We start from the raw sequence: 19169 nt of genomic DNA, 5'->3' as shown, positions 1-19169 counted from the left end.
GTTTGGCTCTTCCAAGTCCTTTCATTGCCATATAAATTTTACAACCATCTTGTTAAAAGAAAAAGCCTGCTGGCATTTTAAATAGGATTACATTGAATCTGTAGAACCATTTGGGGAGAATTGCCATGTTAACAATAGCAAATCTTCCAACTCAGGAACATGGTCTGTTTTTCTATTTATTTAGGTCTTCCTTTATTTCTTGTAGCATTTTATGGTTTTCACCATGTAGGCCTTACACAAATTATGTTAAATTTATCTTTAATTATTTCCTGTTTGGGGATGTGATTATAAATAGAATTTAAAATTTTTAATTTTCCAGTTGTTTTGTCTAGTATGGAAAATAATTATTGTATATAACTTCATCCTGTGACCTTACTAAATTTACTTATTGTAGTAGTTTCATGGTAAATCTTTTGGGAGTTTCTGTGTATGCAGTCATGTTATCCAAGAATATAGTTTTATTTCTCCCTTTCTAATCTGTGTTCCTTTTATCCCTTTCCTCATTGCACTGGGTAAGACCATCAACACAGTGCTGGATAGAGGTGGTTAGTGCAAATATTCTTGCCTCGTTTTGTATTTAGGGAGAAACATTTATCCTTTGATATTAACAGGTTTTGTACATGCTTTAATTGAGTTGAGGAAGAACCTTTCTCCTCCTGTTTTACCAAGAGTTGCTTTTTTTGTTGGTTGGGCTTTTTAGGTTTTTATTTTGAAATAATTTTAGACTAAGAATAATTGCACAAATAGTACAGAGAATTTTTTTATATCCTTCACCCAGCTTCCCTAATATTAATGTCTTATAGTACTGTAATACAGTTAGCAAATTCAGCAGATTATCATACAGTAATATTAACTAAACTACAGACTTTGTTCTTCCACTAATGTTCTTTTTATGTTCCAAGATCCAGTTCAGGCTCCTGTGTTGCATTTAGGTGTCTTGTCTCCTTAGTCTCCTCAGATCTGTGACAAAATTGCCTTACCTCAATTTGTTAAGAGAAAATGTCAGACAAACCCAAGTTAAGGGACATTCTATAAAAATAACTACTACTGTAAGTGTTAATGCAGTTTTGGCAAGAATACCATACAGTGATGTTGGGCCCTTCTTGGAGCATCATATCAGGGTGTATATCATGTCAGTATGTCTTATTGGTAATGTTAATCTAGATTGCTTAAAGTAGTGCCTGTCACATTTCTCCACTGTAAAATTGTTTCCCATTGTAATTAATAAATATAGGGGAAGATGCCTTGAAACTGCAGATACCCTATTTCTCTGTAAACTTTTTCTACTAATTTTAATTGCATCCCTTAGTGAATCTTGCTTCCTCGGTTATTTCTGGGTTGTTTGCCTACTGATGGTTTTCTATTTCCATTAGTCCTTGTACGTTTAATAGTTGACATTCTCTGAGGCCCCTTCTCCATCATTCATTTTATTTCATTATTTATTTATCAGTGTAAACTCATGGATATTTATTTTATACTTTGGGTTATAATCCAGCACCAGCACTATCATTATTTTGTTGTTCACATTGTTCCAACTTTGGCCGTTGGGAGCTCCTTCAGGTTAGCTTTTGTCATTTGACATGTCCCATCTGTTTTTGATCACTTTCTTCACAATTTGTTACCACAGTTTTCGTGGCTCTTGTATTTTCCCTGCCTCAGCCCTGAAATTAACCTCTTCTCCAAGCAGCATTAGTTCCTATTTTTGGAGAATGGTTCAGAAACTAAGAACTTTGTGGTAGTTGTGCTAATTGCCACTGAAGTGTCACTGCTTTCAGGCTCTCTCATGCATAAAGTTTTTGTCATGGATAGGGTTGAACTTTTTCCTGTCTTGTTTTGCAACTGTTGAGGTGATTGCTTCTGCAGTACTGCGCTCCTCTCTAAACCAGTTCTCACGGTAGCTACGTCACAGAGTGGCTAAGATATCGCATATAGAAAAGCTTTGTAAACTGTGAGCCATGTCTCTATAAAGTAGAACATAATGAGGATTTTACGAGTAAGAAAAGCAGATACTAAAGAAGAAAACCTTTTATATGCACTGTCAATTTACATGTCTAAAATATAATTTGACTCTAGAATAGTCTTTGTGCAATTAAATTCTAATTGTATTAATGGACCATGACCATATTTGAAAAGTATAAGACAAATGATCACCATAATTTAGTGACTTTTACAAGGAGCAGCTTTATCCCAAAAGCTTTTGGTATAATCATATATACCTTTATTGTTTAATAAATAGCATATGACTCCAATTAAATGATGGTCAGATTATAATATCTGTGAATGGGATAGACTCCTGGTGTTCAGGATTTGACATTCGCTTTCTCAACTATTTATGAAACCTAAAGGTTCATGATGGAAAAGAATAAAGGTTCGTGATGTGTAGTTTTGTTGAGACACAAACTTGAATGTTATGAGCTAATGAGCTGGTGTCGAGGCGGTCATTTGGCTAGCAAGTATGTATAACCTGCATTTACACTTCCATCTTCACTTCTGTGTTCATATTTGCTGCTTGTTGTTATTTACTTGGTAACTACCTGAAATGATTTATACGTATATGTACATATACTTTTGTTTCTTTGTGAAACATCACTCTGTTATAAAGGTAATGCTAGTGAAGTGATCCAACAAAAAGTGGTGCTCCGGAGTAGAAAAATGGGAAGCTTATGGAGGAAGCCACATGTATTAGTAGTAGCCATAAATGTGAGAATAGTAAAGATCTGGAGATCTATCCCTTATCTATATTAGGAGTCTTTCATATAATAGAGAGTTAAATTTTTAACATATGAGGACTGGTAGCATTTGATTATTTCACTGTGTTATCTGTCATTTCATTCATGGGATATTTTAAAATTACATGTCAAAGCCCCATTTGTCTCAGGTAGTGCAGTTGTCTGCCATATTGAAATAGAGGACGAAGCAAATTAATAGAACCCTGAATAATACTTTTCTTATTTTTATATTCATGTGGTAATACACAGTTTTACAAGGCAAAATAATCTAGTTTGGAGCTTTTTTTTTTTTTTAAGATTTTATTTATTAGAGAGACAGCACAAGCAGGGGGAGCGGCAGGTAGAGGGAAAGGGAAAAGCAGGCTCCACCCTGAGCAGGAAGCCCAATGTGGGGCTCGATCGCAGGACCCTGGGATCATGACCTGAGCTGAAGGCAGTCGTTCAACTGACTGAGCCACCCAGGGGCCCCCTAGTTTGGAGCTTTTATGCAGAACTCATTTTTCTTCACCTGGAGTATATTGAAATCAAGACTATCTTCAGTTGGTACATGGCTTTGTTATACAATAAAACTTGAGTTGGAGATGCTCTGCTATAGTGAGGAATTTTCTCTCTCCAGATATATGTTTGCACATATAAAGTATAACTCTTTCTGCCCCCCTCCCCATGGAAATTTATAAATTAACTCTGTTAACTCTGATTGGTACTTTATGCATCTAACAAGTATCTGTTACTCATTTACTCTTTCATTTATCAATCATTTAATGAGTGTCTCCTGTGTGCTAGGTACTATACTAGACTCTAGGGAGTCAAAGATGAATTAGACTCAGCCTCTGCTCCGTGGGAATTCATTCTGGTTGGAGAAGTAATAAACATAATTATGATATCTTGTTCAAATATTATATTTTTAAGTATTAAATAAGATATCTTATATGAAGAAAACTTTGTAAGCCTTGCAAATTTAAGATATTTTTCCTCCACTGCATAGTACGATGTCTGATATATCTTAAATGCTTGTTTATTCTTGAATGAATTGATATGGAACAAAGAACAAGGAAAGCATAATATTACAGTATAAAGAAGAATTAGTTCTCTCTGGGTGTATAGATGATAGGGAAAAGGATGTGACTTTTGAGCTGGACTTTAAACTATAAGCAATTTATGTTGAGAATCAGGTAAAGGGATTCCAGGGCAAGAGAAAGACTAAGACCTGAAAGTGCCTTGATCTGTATTAACCACGTATGTGTAGGCTTATGCAGTTTACAAGATACTTTTGTTTACATTATCCCTTTTGAGACTTATGAAAACTTTGTGTAGTAAGTTCATAGAGCCAAGCACTTGAAGCCTTGACTAGAACCCAAGGCCTAGGGTGTAAGAGAGAGCAACTAGCCATTTTCTTCTTTATAGTTTCATGAATGTCATGATTACTTTATAGTTTCATGAATGTCATGAAAGAACTGTTTTCTGAGTTATAAGTAAGTGGGAGAGAAACATACATAAAATGAAAAGTGTAGTTCCATTTTTATTTATGTAAGCACATTAGCATATATTGATATATGAGGGGTTTTTTATAGAGGTTTCAGAAACATCGGGAAATGCTTCTTTTTTTGGAAAACACTTCTTTAATACCTCATAGATTCTTTGTGACTCGGGTAGTGTTTGGGGATTTTCAGTCTTCTTAAACCATTTATCTAAAGAACAGACAATGGAAACTGCCATCCCCACATTATTTCTTAAGCTTTCTGTTTCTGCTGTAGTTGAACAAATTTGGTGACATTAAAAAAATATTTTTGCACCAAAATGTTTGATTAAAATACCTTGAGGAGAGAAAAAGAGAAACAAAAACTTACCCATTTATACTTGATTTCCTGTTGTATATATATTGTATGTTGTATGTAATCAAGACAGCATGGTATTGGTGAAAGAATAAATCCACCAGTGGAACAGAATAGAGAGTTCAAAAATTGACCTACACAAATACAATCAACTGATCTTTGACAGAGGAACAAAGGCAATTCAATGGAGAAAAGAGTTTTTCAACAAAAGGTGCTATAAAACTGGATATCCATATGCAAAAAAAAAAAGATATATATATATCTTTATGTATTATATATATATAAAATAGGCACCTTTCATTTCCCCAAAATAACTCAAAACAGATCCTAAACATAAAATACAGAACTATAAAACTTGTAGAAGCTTCATAATTTTGGAGAAATCTAGGTGATGTTGGGTTTGGCAATGAGTTTTTAGATGCAACACCATAAACACCATCTATGAAAGAAAAAAACGATAAGATGGATTTCATTAAAATTAAACACCTCTGCCTTGCCCTGTCAAAGATACTGTCAAGAATGAAAAGACAAGCCACAGACTGAAAGAAAATATTTGCAGAACATATCTGATGAAGGACTGTTACCCAAAATATGCAAAGGACTTTTAAAACTCAACAGTTAAAAAGTAAGCAAAAGATCAACAGTTCATCTGAGAAGATAAGCAGATGGCAAAATAGACATATGAAAAAATGTTCAGCATCATGTCATTAAGGAATTGCAAATTAAAAGAACTGGATACCACTATATACCTATTAGAATGGCCAAAATCCAAAACACAGCACCAAATGTTGGCAAGGATGTGAAGCAGTAGGAATTCACACTCATTGCTGGTGGGAATACAAAATGGTGTAGCCAGTTTCGCAGCTGCCTTAAAACACTGAATATAGTCTTACCATCTGATCCAGCAATCACGCTTCTAGGTATTTATCTAAATGAATTGAAAACTCATGTCCAAACAAAAACCTGCCCACAAATGTTTATAGCACCTTTACTCATAATTGCCAGAACTTGGAAGCAACCAAGATGTCCTTGTAAATGAACAGATAAACTACCATATATCCATCAATGGGATATTATTCAGTGATACAGGAAGTAAGCTAGCAAGCCCCCAAAGACATGGAGGAGCCTTAAATACTCAAAAGAAGTCAGTCTGAAAAGGCTACATAGTGTATAATTCCAACTATATGACAATAGGCAAAACTATAGACAGTAGAAAGATCAGCTGTTGCCAGAGCTTCAGGGTGGAAAGAGGAGAAAGAGTAAGTAGGTGGAGCACATGGGAGATTTAGGGCTGTGAAGCTGTTGTGTGTGACACTGTAAGGATGGATACGTGACATTATGCATTTGTTAAAACCTGTAGAACTGCACAACAGAGAGTGAACCCTAATGTAAATAATGGATTTTATTGAGTAATTATCAACATTGGCTCATCAATTGTAATAAATGTACCACACTAAAAGATGTTAATAATAGGTGGAGAAGAACGGGTATATGGGAGCTCTGTATTTCTGCTGAATATTTCTGTAGACCTAAAACTCTTCTAAAAAATAAGTCTACTTATTTTTAAAAAATGGAAAAAGTGACTTTCCAAGAACTCACTGTTAATAATTTAATAAATTTACTTTTTTTTTTTTCTCCCTAAATTAGTATTCTGAGTCTGTTAGGTGCTTTACTTTTTGTCCTTAGGTAACTTCACATAATTGTAAAACAAAATTTCTATGCCAAATAAACCATTAAAAAAAAGCAAGTAGGGGCGCCTGGGTGGCACAGCGATTAAGCGTCTGCCTTCGGCTCAGGGCGTGATCCTGGTGTTATGGGATCAAGCCCCACATCAGGCTCCTCCGCTATGAGCCTGCTTCTTCCTCTCCCACTCCCCCTGCTTGTGTTCCCTCTCTCGCTGGCTGTCCCTATCTCTGTCAAATAAATAAATAAAATCTTTAAAAAAAAAAAAAAAGCAAGTAAAGATATTCTTAGTCACCCAGACTGGAAGGAGATAAACCACCATATTAATGGAATAGAGATTACAAATAATTTATACTTTCATCTTTGTTTTTCTGTATTTCCCAGATGTTATCTGTAAAATAAATACCTGTTAGCACTAAAACAGTTTTTTGTAGCCTATTGCAGCGTAATGGTATTCATTTAACATGTTTTAAGAGATATATATACAGGGGCACCTGAGTGACTCACTCAGTTGAACGTCCGGCTCTTGGTTTAGGCTCTGGCCATGATGTCAGGGTCGTGATATTGGGCCCCAAGTTGGGCTCCGCGCTAAGCACAGAGTCTGCTTGAGATTCTTTCTCCCTCTCTCTCCCTCTGCTCCTCCCCCTGCTCGTGCTGTCTGTCTCTCTCTCACTCTCTCTCTCTCTAAAATAAATAACATCTTTTCAAAAAAAGAGAAATATATACAGAAATAAATAAGACATAGATCTTAAGGATCTGTTTAAATAAAAGACTGCATCACCACAGTGTTTGATGTAAATGGTATGATTGGTTGGTGACAGCCTCACCAGTTGCAGTTTACAAAGGGATCAATTTTAAAATTGTTATTTGTTATGTACTTGCTTATTTTCTTATTTGCTTATTTGTTTATTATTTACTGGAATAAAAGAGGATTCTAATTAGGTGGTATCTAAGTGATTTTGCCAAATTCTTATATTTTGTTGATTTAAATTGCCTTAAATTATGTGTTTGAAATCCCATTTTTATTCCTGAAATTTGTGCCGTTTGCAGTATGTGTGTTGGGGGAAATGAATTATTATTAAAAAGAGAATTATTTTAATGTGGCTTTAGTGATTTCTTCATACAATAATTGATGATGAAATTTGGCTCATTGTTTTCAGCTAGTTTAAATTGGTCTTTAGAGAAACAGAAACTTGTTGCTTAATTACAGACTCCAAATGACTTTATGGAATGCCTCTGAGCTGTTATGAAGTACTAGTTTGAGGATAATTCCACTTGATGGTGTATGTTATGCCCCAAAGGAAAGCAATTTTAAATTCGACTTTTACTAGATTATGCCATCTTTATGTAGCCACTCTGTTGTTGAATTGGTATCCACACTATCCAGGATGGTTTTAATGAATGGTGTTTATTCAGTGGAGGGCTTAGCTAAACAAGTAAGGACTTAAGGCAATCTGAGAAGAAATTTAAAAATCACCGGCCTTCCTCTGTCTATGCCACTGTATAAATTAAGGATACCACAGGGAGGGAGGACCTCCTTCCTCCACAGGACAGAATATTGAGGATTATAATTTTAGTTTTCTATATAAGCAAAGCCTATTAGGTTGGTTTCCTTTTCAGGGGAATCCAGCAAAATGTGTTCTTTGCATTTCAGATGATGCTATATAATTACCATAATATGAAGATAAGTTGTGAATTTCAAATATATAAAACGACCTATTTCAATGAAACTGTATCCTTTTAAGAAAACCTATTATTGAAAATCTAGTTGTATACAAAAAAATGGAGAATGAAGGCATGAGTATTTGCCTTACAGGATTTTTAATTTGATTTATGTAAATAGAATGGTCTTATTACATTTAAAATATGATTTAAATTGGCCAAAATGTTACTTTCAAAAAGGATACCTTTTAAGGAACATACTCATTACATAAAACAAGAATTGTATCTGTGTGCTACAAACAACATCAAAGGATTTTCTTGCTATGAAATGACACAGATAGTTGTTCCTTACTGGCCATTTCAGCCTCACTTCTTCAAGGACATTATCTTTGAACGTAAAACGTAGTGACTTTGTTTTCCAACCAAAGTCTAGTAGTTAGGCTGACTTATTAGCTGGTGCAGTGAACTTTAGCTCTGACATCTATGGTTGAGAACAGATACAAAAGAAATGCTATTATATTTTCAGATCTTACAGAAATCAGATAATCGTAGTAATGAAATATATCTGGCTGATTTTCTGATGATTTGTATGAAATGCTTAGCTTTCTATTTTTTCATTGCTGTCTAGACAGATTCACTTGAGTTTAGTTAGATGAAAATATATTTTCCACACAGTTTCTGTTGGGTTTGTTTTTTTTTAAATAATTTTTTATTATATTATAATAGTCTCCATACAGTATATCCTTAGTTTTTGATGTAGTGTTCCATGATTCATTATTTGCGTATAACGCCCAGTGCTCCATGTAATACGTGCCCTCCTTAATACCCATCACCGACATATCCCAGTCCTCCACCCCTCTCCCCTCTGAAGCCCTCAGTTCGTTGTTTTTTTTTTAACACTGATTCACCATTGTACACTACTTAAGGTATGTACCTTTATATTCAATCTAACTTGGAATTGGGTTTGTGTTATTATCGTATGATCTCACTCATATGTGGAATTTAAGAAACAAAACAGAAGATCATAGGGGAAGGGAGGGAAAAATAAAATAAGTCAGGAAGGGAGTCAGAAAGGGAAACAAACCATAAGAGACTCTTAACAATAGGGAACAAACAGGGTTGCTGGAGGGGAGGTGGGTGGGGGAATGGGGGTCCCTGGTGATGGGCATTAAGGAGGGCACTAATGAGCACTGGGTGTTACATACAACTGAGGAATCACTACACTCTACTTTTGAAACTAATAATACATTGTATGTTTAAAATAAAATTTTTAAAAAGAACAAGAATCTAAATTTTAAGAAATAACTAGTTTTAAAACTATTTTCCAGAGTACATTTAAATAAAAACTTTAAAATTTTACATTTTACATTCCTGCTAATAATGTGTGAATGATTTAGTTTCTTCATATCCTCACCTGCATTTGATGTTGTCACTTATTTTTATTTTAGCCATTGTGATAGCTGTGTAGAGATCTCTCATTGTGACTTCAGTTTCTATCTCCCTAATGGCTAATGATCTTGAACATCTTTCCATGTGCTTATTTGCAGTCTATCTTCTGGCGAAATGTCTCTTCATGGCTTTTGCCCATTTTCTAATTTTTTTTTTTTTTTTTTTTTTTACTGTAGAGTTTTGAGAATTCTTCTCCATCAGATATGTGGTTTGCAAATATTTTTTTTCTCAGCCTCTAATTTGCCTTTTCATCTTAACAGGGTCTTTCCCAGACCGAAAGCTTTTAATTAGTGTCGAAATCCAAAGACTTTCTCTTTTTTTTGTTCCCTTCAAGTTTTGTAATTTTATGTTTTACATTTAAATCCATGGTTCATTTTGAGTTAATGTTTGTGTAAGATGTGAGACTTAGGTCAGGGTTCATTTTTTTGCCTATGGATGTCTAATTGCCCCAACACAATTTGTTGAAAACACTCTCTTTCCAACATTGAATTGCTTTTGCATTTCTGTCAAAAGTCAGTTGGAATTGTTTACTGGGTACAGTTGTCTGTTAGGGCAATACAAATGTTTCAGAACTGGGTAGAGGTGGTGGTTGTGCAACAATGTGAATGTGCTCTAAATGTCACCAAATTGTACACTTTATAATGGTTAATTTTATGTTACATGATTTCACTTCGGTTTTAAAAAAATCACCTTAGATATCCACCTGAGAAAAAAAGTCAGTTGGACTTATCTGCGTGGGACTATCTCTGGACACTTTTCTGTTCCATTGATCTCTGTGTCTGTCTCTCTGCCAGTATCACAGTCTTTTTTTTCCCCACACAGTCTTGATTACTTTAGCTGTGTTAAGTATTGAAATTGGGTAAACTGATTCTTCTCATTTATTCTTTTTTAGGAATTGCTTTAGCTATTCTAATTCTTTTGACTGTCTTATAAATGTTACAGTAATCTTGTCTGTATCTAGGAATTGCATTAAATTTGTAAATCAGCTTGGGGAGAATTGACATCTTTACTGTGTTGAGTTTTCCAATCTATGAATGTGGTGTGTGTCTCCATTTATTTAGGTCTTTGATTTCTTCATCAGTGTTGTGTAGTTGTCCTATACAAGTTCTGTGTACAGGTTTTATTAGATTTACACCTATATTTTTCTTCTTTGAACAGTTATAAATGGCATTGGCTTTCTAAGTTTGGTGTCCACATGCTTTTTGCTAGTTCATAGAAATACAATTGATTTTTGCATGTTTATATTGTGTAATGTGACCTTGCTGAACTCACTTATTCTAGGAATTTTTATTATTTGGGATTTTCTGTGTAGACAATCTTGTCATCTGCAAATAAAGATAGTTTTATTTCTTCCTTTCCAATCTGTATGCCTTTTATTTCCATTTCTTGCTTTCTTGCATGGCCAGAACTTCCAGCACTATGTTGAATAAGAGTGATGAGAATGGGATTCCTTGCCCTGTGCCAGATCTTACAGAGAAGTGTTCAGTCTTTCCCTGTTAAGTATAATGCTAGCTGTTGAGGAGTATCCCTCTGTTTTTACTTTCCTGAGAATTTTTCTCTAGAGTGGCTGTTATGTTTTGTCAAGTGCTTTTTAGTCTGTTCATATATGGTGGGGTACATTGATTGATTTTTGAATAATTTTTTTAAAGTTTTTATTTAAATTCCAGTTAGTTAACCTCTGTGTAGTATTAGTTTCAGGTGCACAATATAGTGATTGAACACTTCCATACAACACCTGCTGCTCATCACAACTAGTGCACTCTTTTTTTTTTTTTTAAAGATTTTATTTATTTATTTATTTATTTATTTATTTGACAGAGACAGACACACAGTGAGAGAGGGAACACAAGCAGGGGGAGTGGGAGAGGGAGAAGCAGGCTTCCTGCTGAGCAGGGGTCCCTGGGATCATGACCTGAGCCGAAGGCAGACGCTTAACCGACTGAGCCACCCGGTGCCCCAACAAGTGCACTCCTTAATCCCCATCACCCACCTCCCTTCTGGTAACCATCAGTTCTCTATAGTTAAGAGTCCGTTTCTCAGTTTGCCCCTCTCTCCCTCTTTTTTTCCCCTTCACTCATTTGTTTTGTTTTTTAAATTACACATATTAATATGAAATCATATAATGTTTGTCTTTTTCTGACTGACTTATTTCATTCACTTAAGCATAATATTCTCCATCTAGCTCCATCCATGTCATTGCAAATGACAAGATTTCATTCTTTTTTTATGGCTGAGTAATATATCTTATATAAAAATATTATATATATAAGTATTCATATACACACACATACCCAAGACTGGACACCATTCTCATCATTTACAGATAAACTGAGACTGATGAGAGAAGTAACTTGATCATCAGTCACGCAGTTAATAGCAGAAGTAGGATTCAAATTCAAGCAGTCTGACTTCAGAAATTTGGCTCTTACTATCTCAATAAATGATAGCTCTCTTTCCTCTTTCTCCACAATCAGTTTTAGTTTCCCCTACTACTACTAGATAATGACTTATCTCTACTTTAATAAAAATCTGTACTCTTGGGGCGCCTGGGTGGCACAGTCGTTAAGCGTCTGCCTTCGGCTCGGGGCATGATCCCAGCGTTCTGGGATCGAGCCCCACATCAGGCTCCTCTGCTAGGAGCCTGCTTCTTCCTCTCCCACTCCCCCTGCTTGTGTTCCCTCTCTCACTGTCTCTCTCTCTGTCAGATAAATAAAATCTTTAAAAATAAAATAAAATAAAAATCTGTACTCCTAAGGCTCTTTCCATCTCTTTATCCTTCCCCTTTCCTCTCATCTAGGAACCTCCATGTCACTGGAGGATCACTTCATTCTAAATTTTATCGTTCTAGGAAGCAACTTAAATAGCTATAGAGGACAGACTATCCATATTCTAGACTTAGCAGTTCTTTGACCCTTCACTCCAAAGAATGAACATATGAATGCTCTTATAATTTCTTTATTCTTTCTCAGATTTGGTAACTTCTTTCCTTGTTCGCAGTCATCATTCAATTTTTGTCTTTTTTTTTAAAGATTTAATTTTTTTTAGATTATTTATTTGACGGAGAGACAGCAAGAGAGGGAACACAAGCAGGGGGAGTGGGAGAGGGAGAAGCAAGTTCCCCGCCAAGCAGGGAGCCTGACATGGGGCTCAATCCCAGAGCCCTGAGATCATGACCTGAGCCGAAGGCAGACAAATTTAACAACTGAGCCACCCAGGTGTCCCCAGATTTTATTTATTTGAGAGAGAGTGATCAAGAAAGACAGAGGGAGAGACCACACAAATGGGGGGGAGGGGCAGAGAGCGAGGGAGGGGAAAAAAAGAAAAAATATATATATATTACATTCCGCATATAAGAGAGATCATGTGGTATTTATCTTTCTCTGTCTTGACTTATTTCACTTAGCATAATGCTGTCATGGTCCATCCATGTTGTTGCAAAGGGCACTATTTCATTCTTTCTTACCATTGAATAATATTTCATTGTATATATCACAATTTCTTTATCCATCCTCCTGTTATGTGAACTTGGGTTGTTTCCATATCTTGGCTTTTGTAAATTATGCTGTGGTGAGCATGGGGGTGCATATATTTTTTTGAGTTAGTATTTTTGCTTTCTGTTTTTTGCTTTTTATTTCGGTTCCCAGAAGTGGAATTGCTGGATCATGTGTTAGTTCTATTTTTAGTTTTTGAGGAAATTCTATAGTTTTCCATAATAGCTGCACCAGTTTATATTCCCACCAGCAGTGCACAAGGTTTCCCTTTTTTCCACATCCTTCCAACGCTTGTTATTTCTAGTCTTTTTGATAATAGCCATTCTAACAGGTATGAGGTGACATCTTACTGTGAATTTGATCTGCATTTCCCTGATTATTATAGTGTAGAGCGTCTTTTCATCTATCTCTTGGCCATTGGTATGTTATGGGAAAACCTTTGTTCGGGTTTTATGCCATTTTTTATTCAGATTAGGGTTTTTTGTTTTGTTTTGCTACTGCGTTGTAGGAGTTCCTTACATATTTTGGATATTAGCCTCTTATCAGCTGTATGATTTGCTGATATTTTCTCCCATTTAGTAAGTTGCCTTTTCATTTTGTTGATTGTTTCCTTTGCTGTACAGAAATTTTTTAGTTTGAGGGAAAAAAATTTTTTTAGTTTGATGTAATTCCCCTTGTTAATTTTTGCTTTTGTAGTTTTTGGTGTCAGATACAAAAAAATCATCACCAAGATCTGTGTCGAGGAGCTTACTGCCTGCACTTTCTTTTAGAAGTTTTATGGTTTCAGGTCTTATGTTCAAGTCTCCAATCCATTTTGAGTTGATTTTGTGTATGTTGTAAGATAGCGTTCCAGTTTCATTTTTTGCATGTGGCTGTCCAGTTTCCCCAACACCATTTATTGAAGAAAGTGTCTTTTCTGCATTGTGTATTCTTGGCTCCTTTGTCATAAATTAACTGACTGTATATGTGCAGATTTATTTCTGGGCTTTCTGTTCTACTGATCTATATCTGTTTTTATGCTAGTACCATACTATTTTAATTACTATAGCTTTTTTTTAAAGATTTTTTTTATTATTTATTAGAGAGCATGAGTAGGGGGGGCAGAGAGAGAAGAAGAAACAGACTCCCCACTGAACAAGGAGCCCGATGTGGGGCTCAATCCCAGGACCCTGGGATCACAACCATATCAGAAAGCAGATGCTTAACCGACTGAGCCTTCCAGCTGCCCCTTAATATAGCTTTGTAATATATAGTTTGAAATCAGGAAGCATGATGCCTCCAGCTCACTTTTTCTTTCTCGTTGTGGCTATTCAAGGTCTTTTATGATTCCTTACAAATCTTAGGATTGTTTGTTTCATTTCTGTGAAAAATGCCATTGGAATTGTGGTAGGAAGTGCATTGAATCTACATATTGCTCTCGGTGGTATGGACATTTTAACAATACTAATTCTCCCAATCCATGAGCATGGAATATTTTTTCCATTTATCTATGTCTTCTTCAATGTCTTTTATTAATGTCTTGTTTCCAGTATAAAAGTCTTTCACCTCCTTGGTTAAATATATTCCTAGATATTTTGTTCTTTTTGATGTGATCGTAAATGGGATTTTCTTAATTTCTCTTTCTGATAGTTCATTATTAGTATATAGACACAACAGATTTTTGAGTCATGGGTTTTGTATTCTGCAACTTTACTGAATTCATTTATTATTTCTAACAGGTTTTTTTTTAAGATTTTATTTATTTATTTGACAGAGCACAAGCAGGGGGAGAGGGAGAAGCAGGTTCCCCATAGAGCAAGGAGCCTGATGTGGGACTCGGTCCCAGGACCCTGGGATCATAACCTGAGCCGAAGGCAGATGCTTAACCAACTGAGCCACCCAGGCGCTCCTACTTCTAACAGTGTTTTGATTGAGTCTTCAGGGTTTTCTATATATTTAAATACCTGGTTATATATAATACGTCACCTGCACATAGTGACGGTTGCTTCTTTCATTCCAATTTGAATGCTTTTTATTTCTTTTTCTTGCCTAATTGCTCTGGTTAGGACTTCTAAAACTGTTGAATCAAAGTGGCAAGACTGGGAGTCCTTGTTTCTGATTTTAGCTTTCAGCTTGTCATCATAGATATGATATTAGTTGTGGGTGTGTCCTGTATGGCCCTTATGTTGAGGTACATCTCCTCTGTACCTGCTTTGTTGAGAGTTTTTAATCATAAACGGATGTTGAATTTTGTCAGATGCTTTTTCTCCATCTGTTAAATGATCATGATTTTTATCTTTCATTTTGTTAGTGTGATGTATCCCATTGACTGACTGTAGATGTTGAACCATCTTTGCATCTCTGGAATAAATCCCACTTAATCGCGGTGTATGACCCTTTTTTAATGTATTAAATTCAGTTTGCTGACATTTTGTTGAGGATTTTTACATCTGTGTTCATCCGGAATATTGGCCTTCAGTAGTCCCCTCTTACCTGTGGTTTTGCTTTTCATGGTTTCAGTTACCTGTGGTCAACTGTGGTCCAGAGGCAGATGACCTGCCTTCTGACTTACTGTCAGAAGGTCAGTCAGTAGTAGCCTAATGCTACTATTCATTCCCCTCACTTCATCTCATCACATAGGCATTTTATCACCTCATATTATCACAAAAAGAAGAGTGAGTACAGTACAGTAAGATGTTTTGAGAATGAAAGATCAAATTCACATTACTGTTATTATAGATATTGTTAAAATTATTCTATTTTATTTTTAGTTATTGTTGTAATCTCTTACTGTGCATAATTTATAAATTAAACTTTATCATAGGTATGTATGTATAGGGAAAAAAACATAGTATACATAGGGTTCAGTACTATCCAGGTTTCAGGCATTCTGTGAGGGTCTTGAAATATATCCCTCATGGATAAGGGGAAACTAGCAGGGAGTCCGCTTCTCCCTCTCCCTGTGCCCCTCCCCCTGCTTGTGCACTCTCTTTCACTCTGGCACTGGCTGTCTCTCAAATAAATAAACAAAATCTTTAAAAAAAAGCAAACTGGTTTGGAGGCACCTGGGTGGCTTAGTTGGTTAAGTGTCTGCCTTCAGCTTGGGTCATGATCCCAGGGTCCTGGGATTGAGTCCCACATTGGGCTCTCTGCTCAGTGGGGAGTCTGCTTCTCTCTCTCCCTCTGCCTGCCACTCCCCCTGCTTGTGTGCACACACTGTCTCTCTCTCTCTCTCAAATAAATAAATAAAAGTTAAATAAAAAACTGGCTTGCTGAGATTGGCAATGTAATTATTTACTTTCATATTACACTTCCTGCATCTTAAAATGTCTTATTTTTTTGCCTTTCCATACGCTGAAAGGCTCTAATGAGGACAGTCAACCAAACCATTGTGTTGAACGAGGAGCTATTAATCCAGTTCTAGTTAACCACTCCCTCTTTTGTGAGTTTATGACCACGTTACCAAGATACCTGTAGGCGTAGGTATTGTCTGTCTCCATAGTAAGGTCTGTAGAGGCTAGTACCTTATCTTTGTGGCCCCTGTCTGATGCAGTTCTCTTCCAGGGCACTTCCATACACATTTGTTAATAAAATAAATGCATACTTATCAATAGAATTCACCACAGCAATGGATTTATATGGAAATTTATATCAACTTTATGCTTAGATTTAGAATCAGTCCATAGTTACTGAGAAACTACTGTGATAATAGCAAAAAATACTTAGTGTTTACCATGTACCGGATTCTGCTCTCATCACTGTATATAAACTTCTCTATTCCTCTTAACAAGTAGGGGTTGTTTTTTGTTTTTGTTTTTGTTTTTTTGCTTGTTTATCATTCCCATCTTACAGGTGAGAATATTTAACCATAGAGTAATTTACCTAATGTCAGATAGCTAGTAAGTGGTAGAGATAGCATTCAAAAGCCACATAGCTGGCTCTAAATTCCTCCAACTATCTTTGCAATTTTGATTTTTTAAAAAAATTTTTTAAGAGGGGGAGAGGGGTGGGGAGGAGCAGGGGAAGAGGGAGAGGGAGAATCTTTTTTTTTTTTTTTTAAAGATTTTATTTATTTATTTGACAGAGATAGAGACAGCCAGCGAGAGAGGGAACACAAGCAGGGGGAGTGGGAGAGGAAGAAGCAGGCTCATAGCAGAGGAGCCTGATGCGGGGCTCGATCCCGTAACGCTGGGATCACGCCCTGAGCCGAAGGCAGACGCCCAACCGCTGTGCCACCCAGGCGCCCCAAGAGGGAGAATCTTAAGCAGGCTCCGTGTCCAGCACAGAGCCCGACTCAGGGCTTCATCTCACGACCCTGAGATCATGACCTGAGCCAAAACCAAGAGTCAGACGCTTAACTGGCTGAGCCACCCAGTTGCCCCATGTAATTTTTGAAATTCTTAAAGGTTTCCAAAACAGGGCTTATATAAGGTATTTATGACATTTTTTAAAGTTCATCTTTGTCCCCTAATTCCTGCATTAACTTAGATTTCCTGGTCCACTACTTTATTATGAAACCTCCAGTTATTAGTTGATACAGTGAATGTAGAAATTCTTTTGGAAGGAAATAATTAGAAAGAAAATATGCAAGTATTCAGTTGAGAACGTGCTGTGCACCTTGCGCTGTGCTAAACAGATGCAGATGTCTAGGAGGGAGTTCTCCTGCTTTCTGCCGCAGAGCAGCACCTTTAGCAATTTTGATACCTATGAATTCCTCCCTAAAATAGACTTCTTTCTCTCCAGTGCATTTTACAGATCAAAGGTGCATTTAGTGTCTTTATTCACATTGTTGAATTGTAAAGTTTGTAGGCTGAAATTTAGTTTTGTTTCCAAAACAAAACGAAAAAATGTTTCCCAAAAATGGAAGGACCTTTAAGGTGTAAATAATTACTACTTATAGGCATCAGAACTATATTTCCTTATCCTGTCTCAACAAGTCAGTTGTAATTCTTAAGTTTTGAATAGATGGTGGTGACAAGTTTGAGCTATCTAGATTAAAGAAGTTTTATTTCTTTATGCTGTCATTAAAACTGTTCTGTCTTTAATCATCAAATATCCCTGTGGAAGAAATAGATTTAAGCTAACAAATACACGTAAGATGAAAATTATATGTGTGGATGAGTTAAATTTATTTCAGAGCCCAGAATATTCTCCAGATGCTTTCAAAAGACTTGGGTATTCTGTTTATATTAGTGGCTGAGAAGTTAATCTCTAAAATGTAGAAAAATTAAGTACAAATTTTAAATATGCCTTAATAATTTCAGAATTTTAATTTCCATTTTATTTGCAGCTCAGATCGTCTGATAGAAGAGACAATAAGGTAGGAAAAAATGTTGTTTTACTTCAGTGCATTTTTTGTTTGCTTGCAACATAAGTGAACAGATTAGGTTAACCCTGTAACTAGAGTTAAAATTAATTTATCATTCTTAAAGATGGGAATTTCACTAGATTGTGATGTATTTTTATTGCATCCTTCTCTTTTTAGAGATATTTGAAGCCCAAAATACTTGTTTCTAGAATTAGGCTGATTTACCTAGGTTAATTTTTCTGATTAATTCATTTTCAGTACTTTCAGCTTCAATTTTTTCATTCTCCCTTTTTAATGGAAAACCATCATAGGCATGTGATTTGGTAAATGTCTTATTTATGCCATTTATGTAGATTTGGTTTCTGTCACAGCAGCTGCAGAAAATCTTCTGCAATAGTATTTAGCATTACCTGTAATAACACTGAAGTAGGGTATTGCTTAAGGTAAGGGACATTTATTTGTTGGTTTGACCTGCTTAATTCTCTAGGTTTGGTGAATTTTTAGATACCGTCTTATGACAGTAAAAAAGTAAATGAACTAGATATGATCTCTATAGTTTAGAATTCAGCAGTATCTAAAGCATTTTTCAGGAAAGGTATAATGAAGCACATGGAAACGTCACCAAACATACGTACCCCTACTGGCGGCCGTGGTATTGTGCTCGGGTGCTTTACATGCTTCATTTATTTAATTTCTTCACTAACCCATGAAATAAACACTGTGGCCAAAACAAAAAAGAAACCAAGGTAAGTGATTTGCCTGTGGTCACAGCTGATACACTGTGTTGAGGATTCAAATCCTCAAATCTGAATCTCTCTAATTCTAGAACCAGAGCTCTCTACTTAACGACTATTATATTTACCACCTTGTAGAAAGAGTACAAGCTTTGGAGTGTGATTTGGTTTGTGCTACTTAGCAGATCTCTGTTCTTGGATAATTTACTCAGGGCCTTCTTTTGTCATGTGTTTAAAAAACAGGGATTGATGTTAATACCTACCCTAAAAGATTATCGTGAAGATTAAAGATAGTATGAGGT

The 19169-nt window shown here is 35.8% G+C and overlaps 1 protein-coding gene across 3 annotated transcripts in view; it reads left to right on the top strand.

Moving 5' to 3' along the window:
- Positions 1–19169, top strand: part of GOSR1 (golgi SNAP receptor complex member 1) — a 51018-nt gene that overhangs the window by 18860 nt on the left and 12989 nt on the right. For 2 of the 3 annotated variants that reach the window (XM_002912302.4, XM_011223860.3), the window contains exon 7: positions 18116–18145. The exons of the other annotated variant lie outside the window; for it this stretch is intronic. In XM_002912302.4, the coding sequence (XP_002912348.1) occupies positions 18116–18145 (30 nt within the window). The remainder of the gene's footprint in view (positions 1–18115; positions 18146–19169) is intronic. 3 annotated transcript variants of the gene reach the window in all.

This window comes from Ailuropoda melanoleuca, chromosome 13 (assembly GCF_002007445.2).
Source record: "Ailuropoda melanoleuca isolate Jingjing chromosome 13, ASM200744v2, whole genome shotgun sequence".
Lineage (NCBI taxonomy): Eukaryota > Metazoa > Chordata > Mammalia > Carnivora > Ursidae > Ailuropoda > Ailuropoda melanoleuca.
Note: the sequence above shows the minus strand (reverse complement) of the source record. Positions and strands in the feature narration are given on the sequence as shown.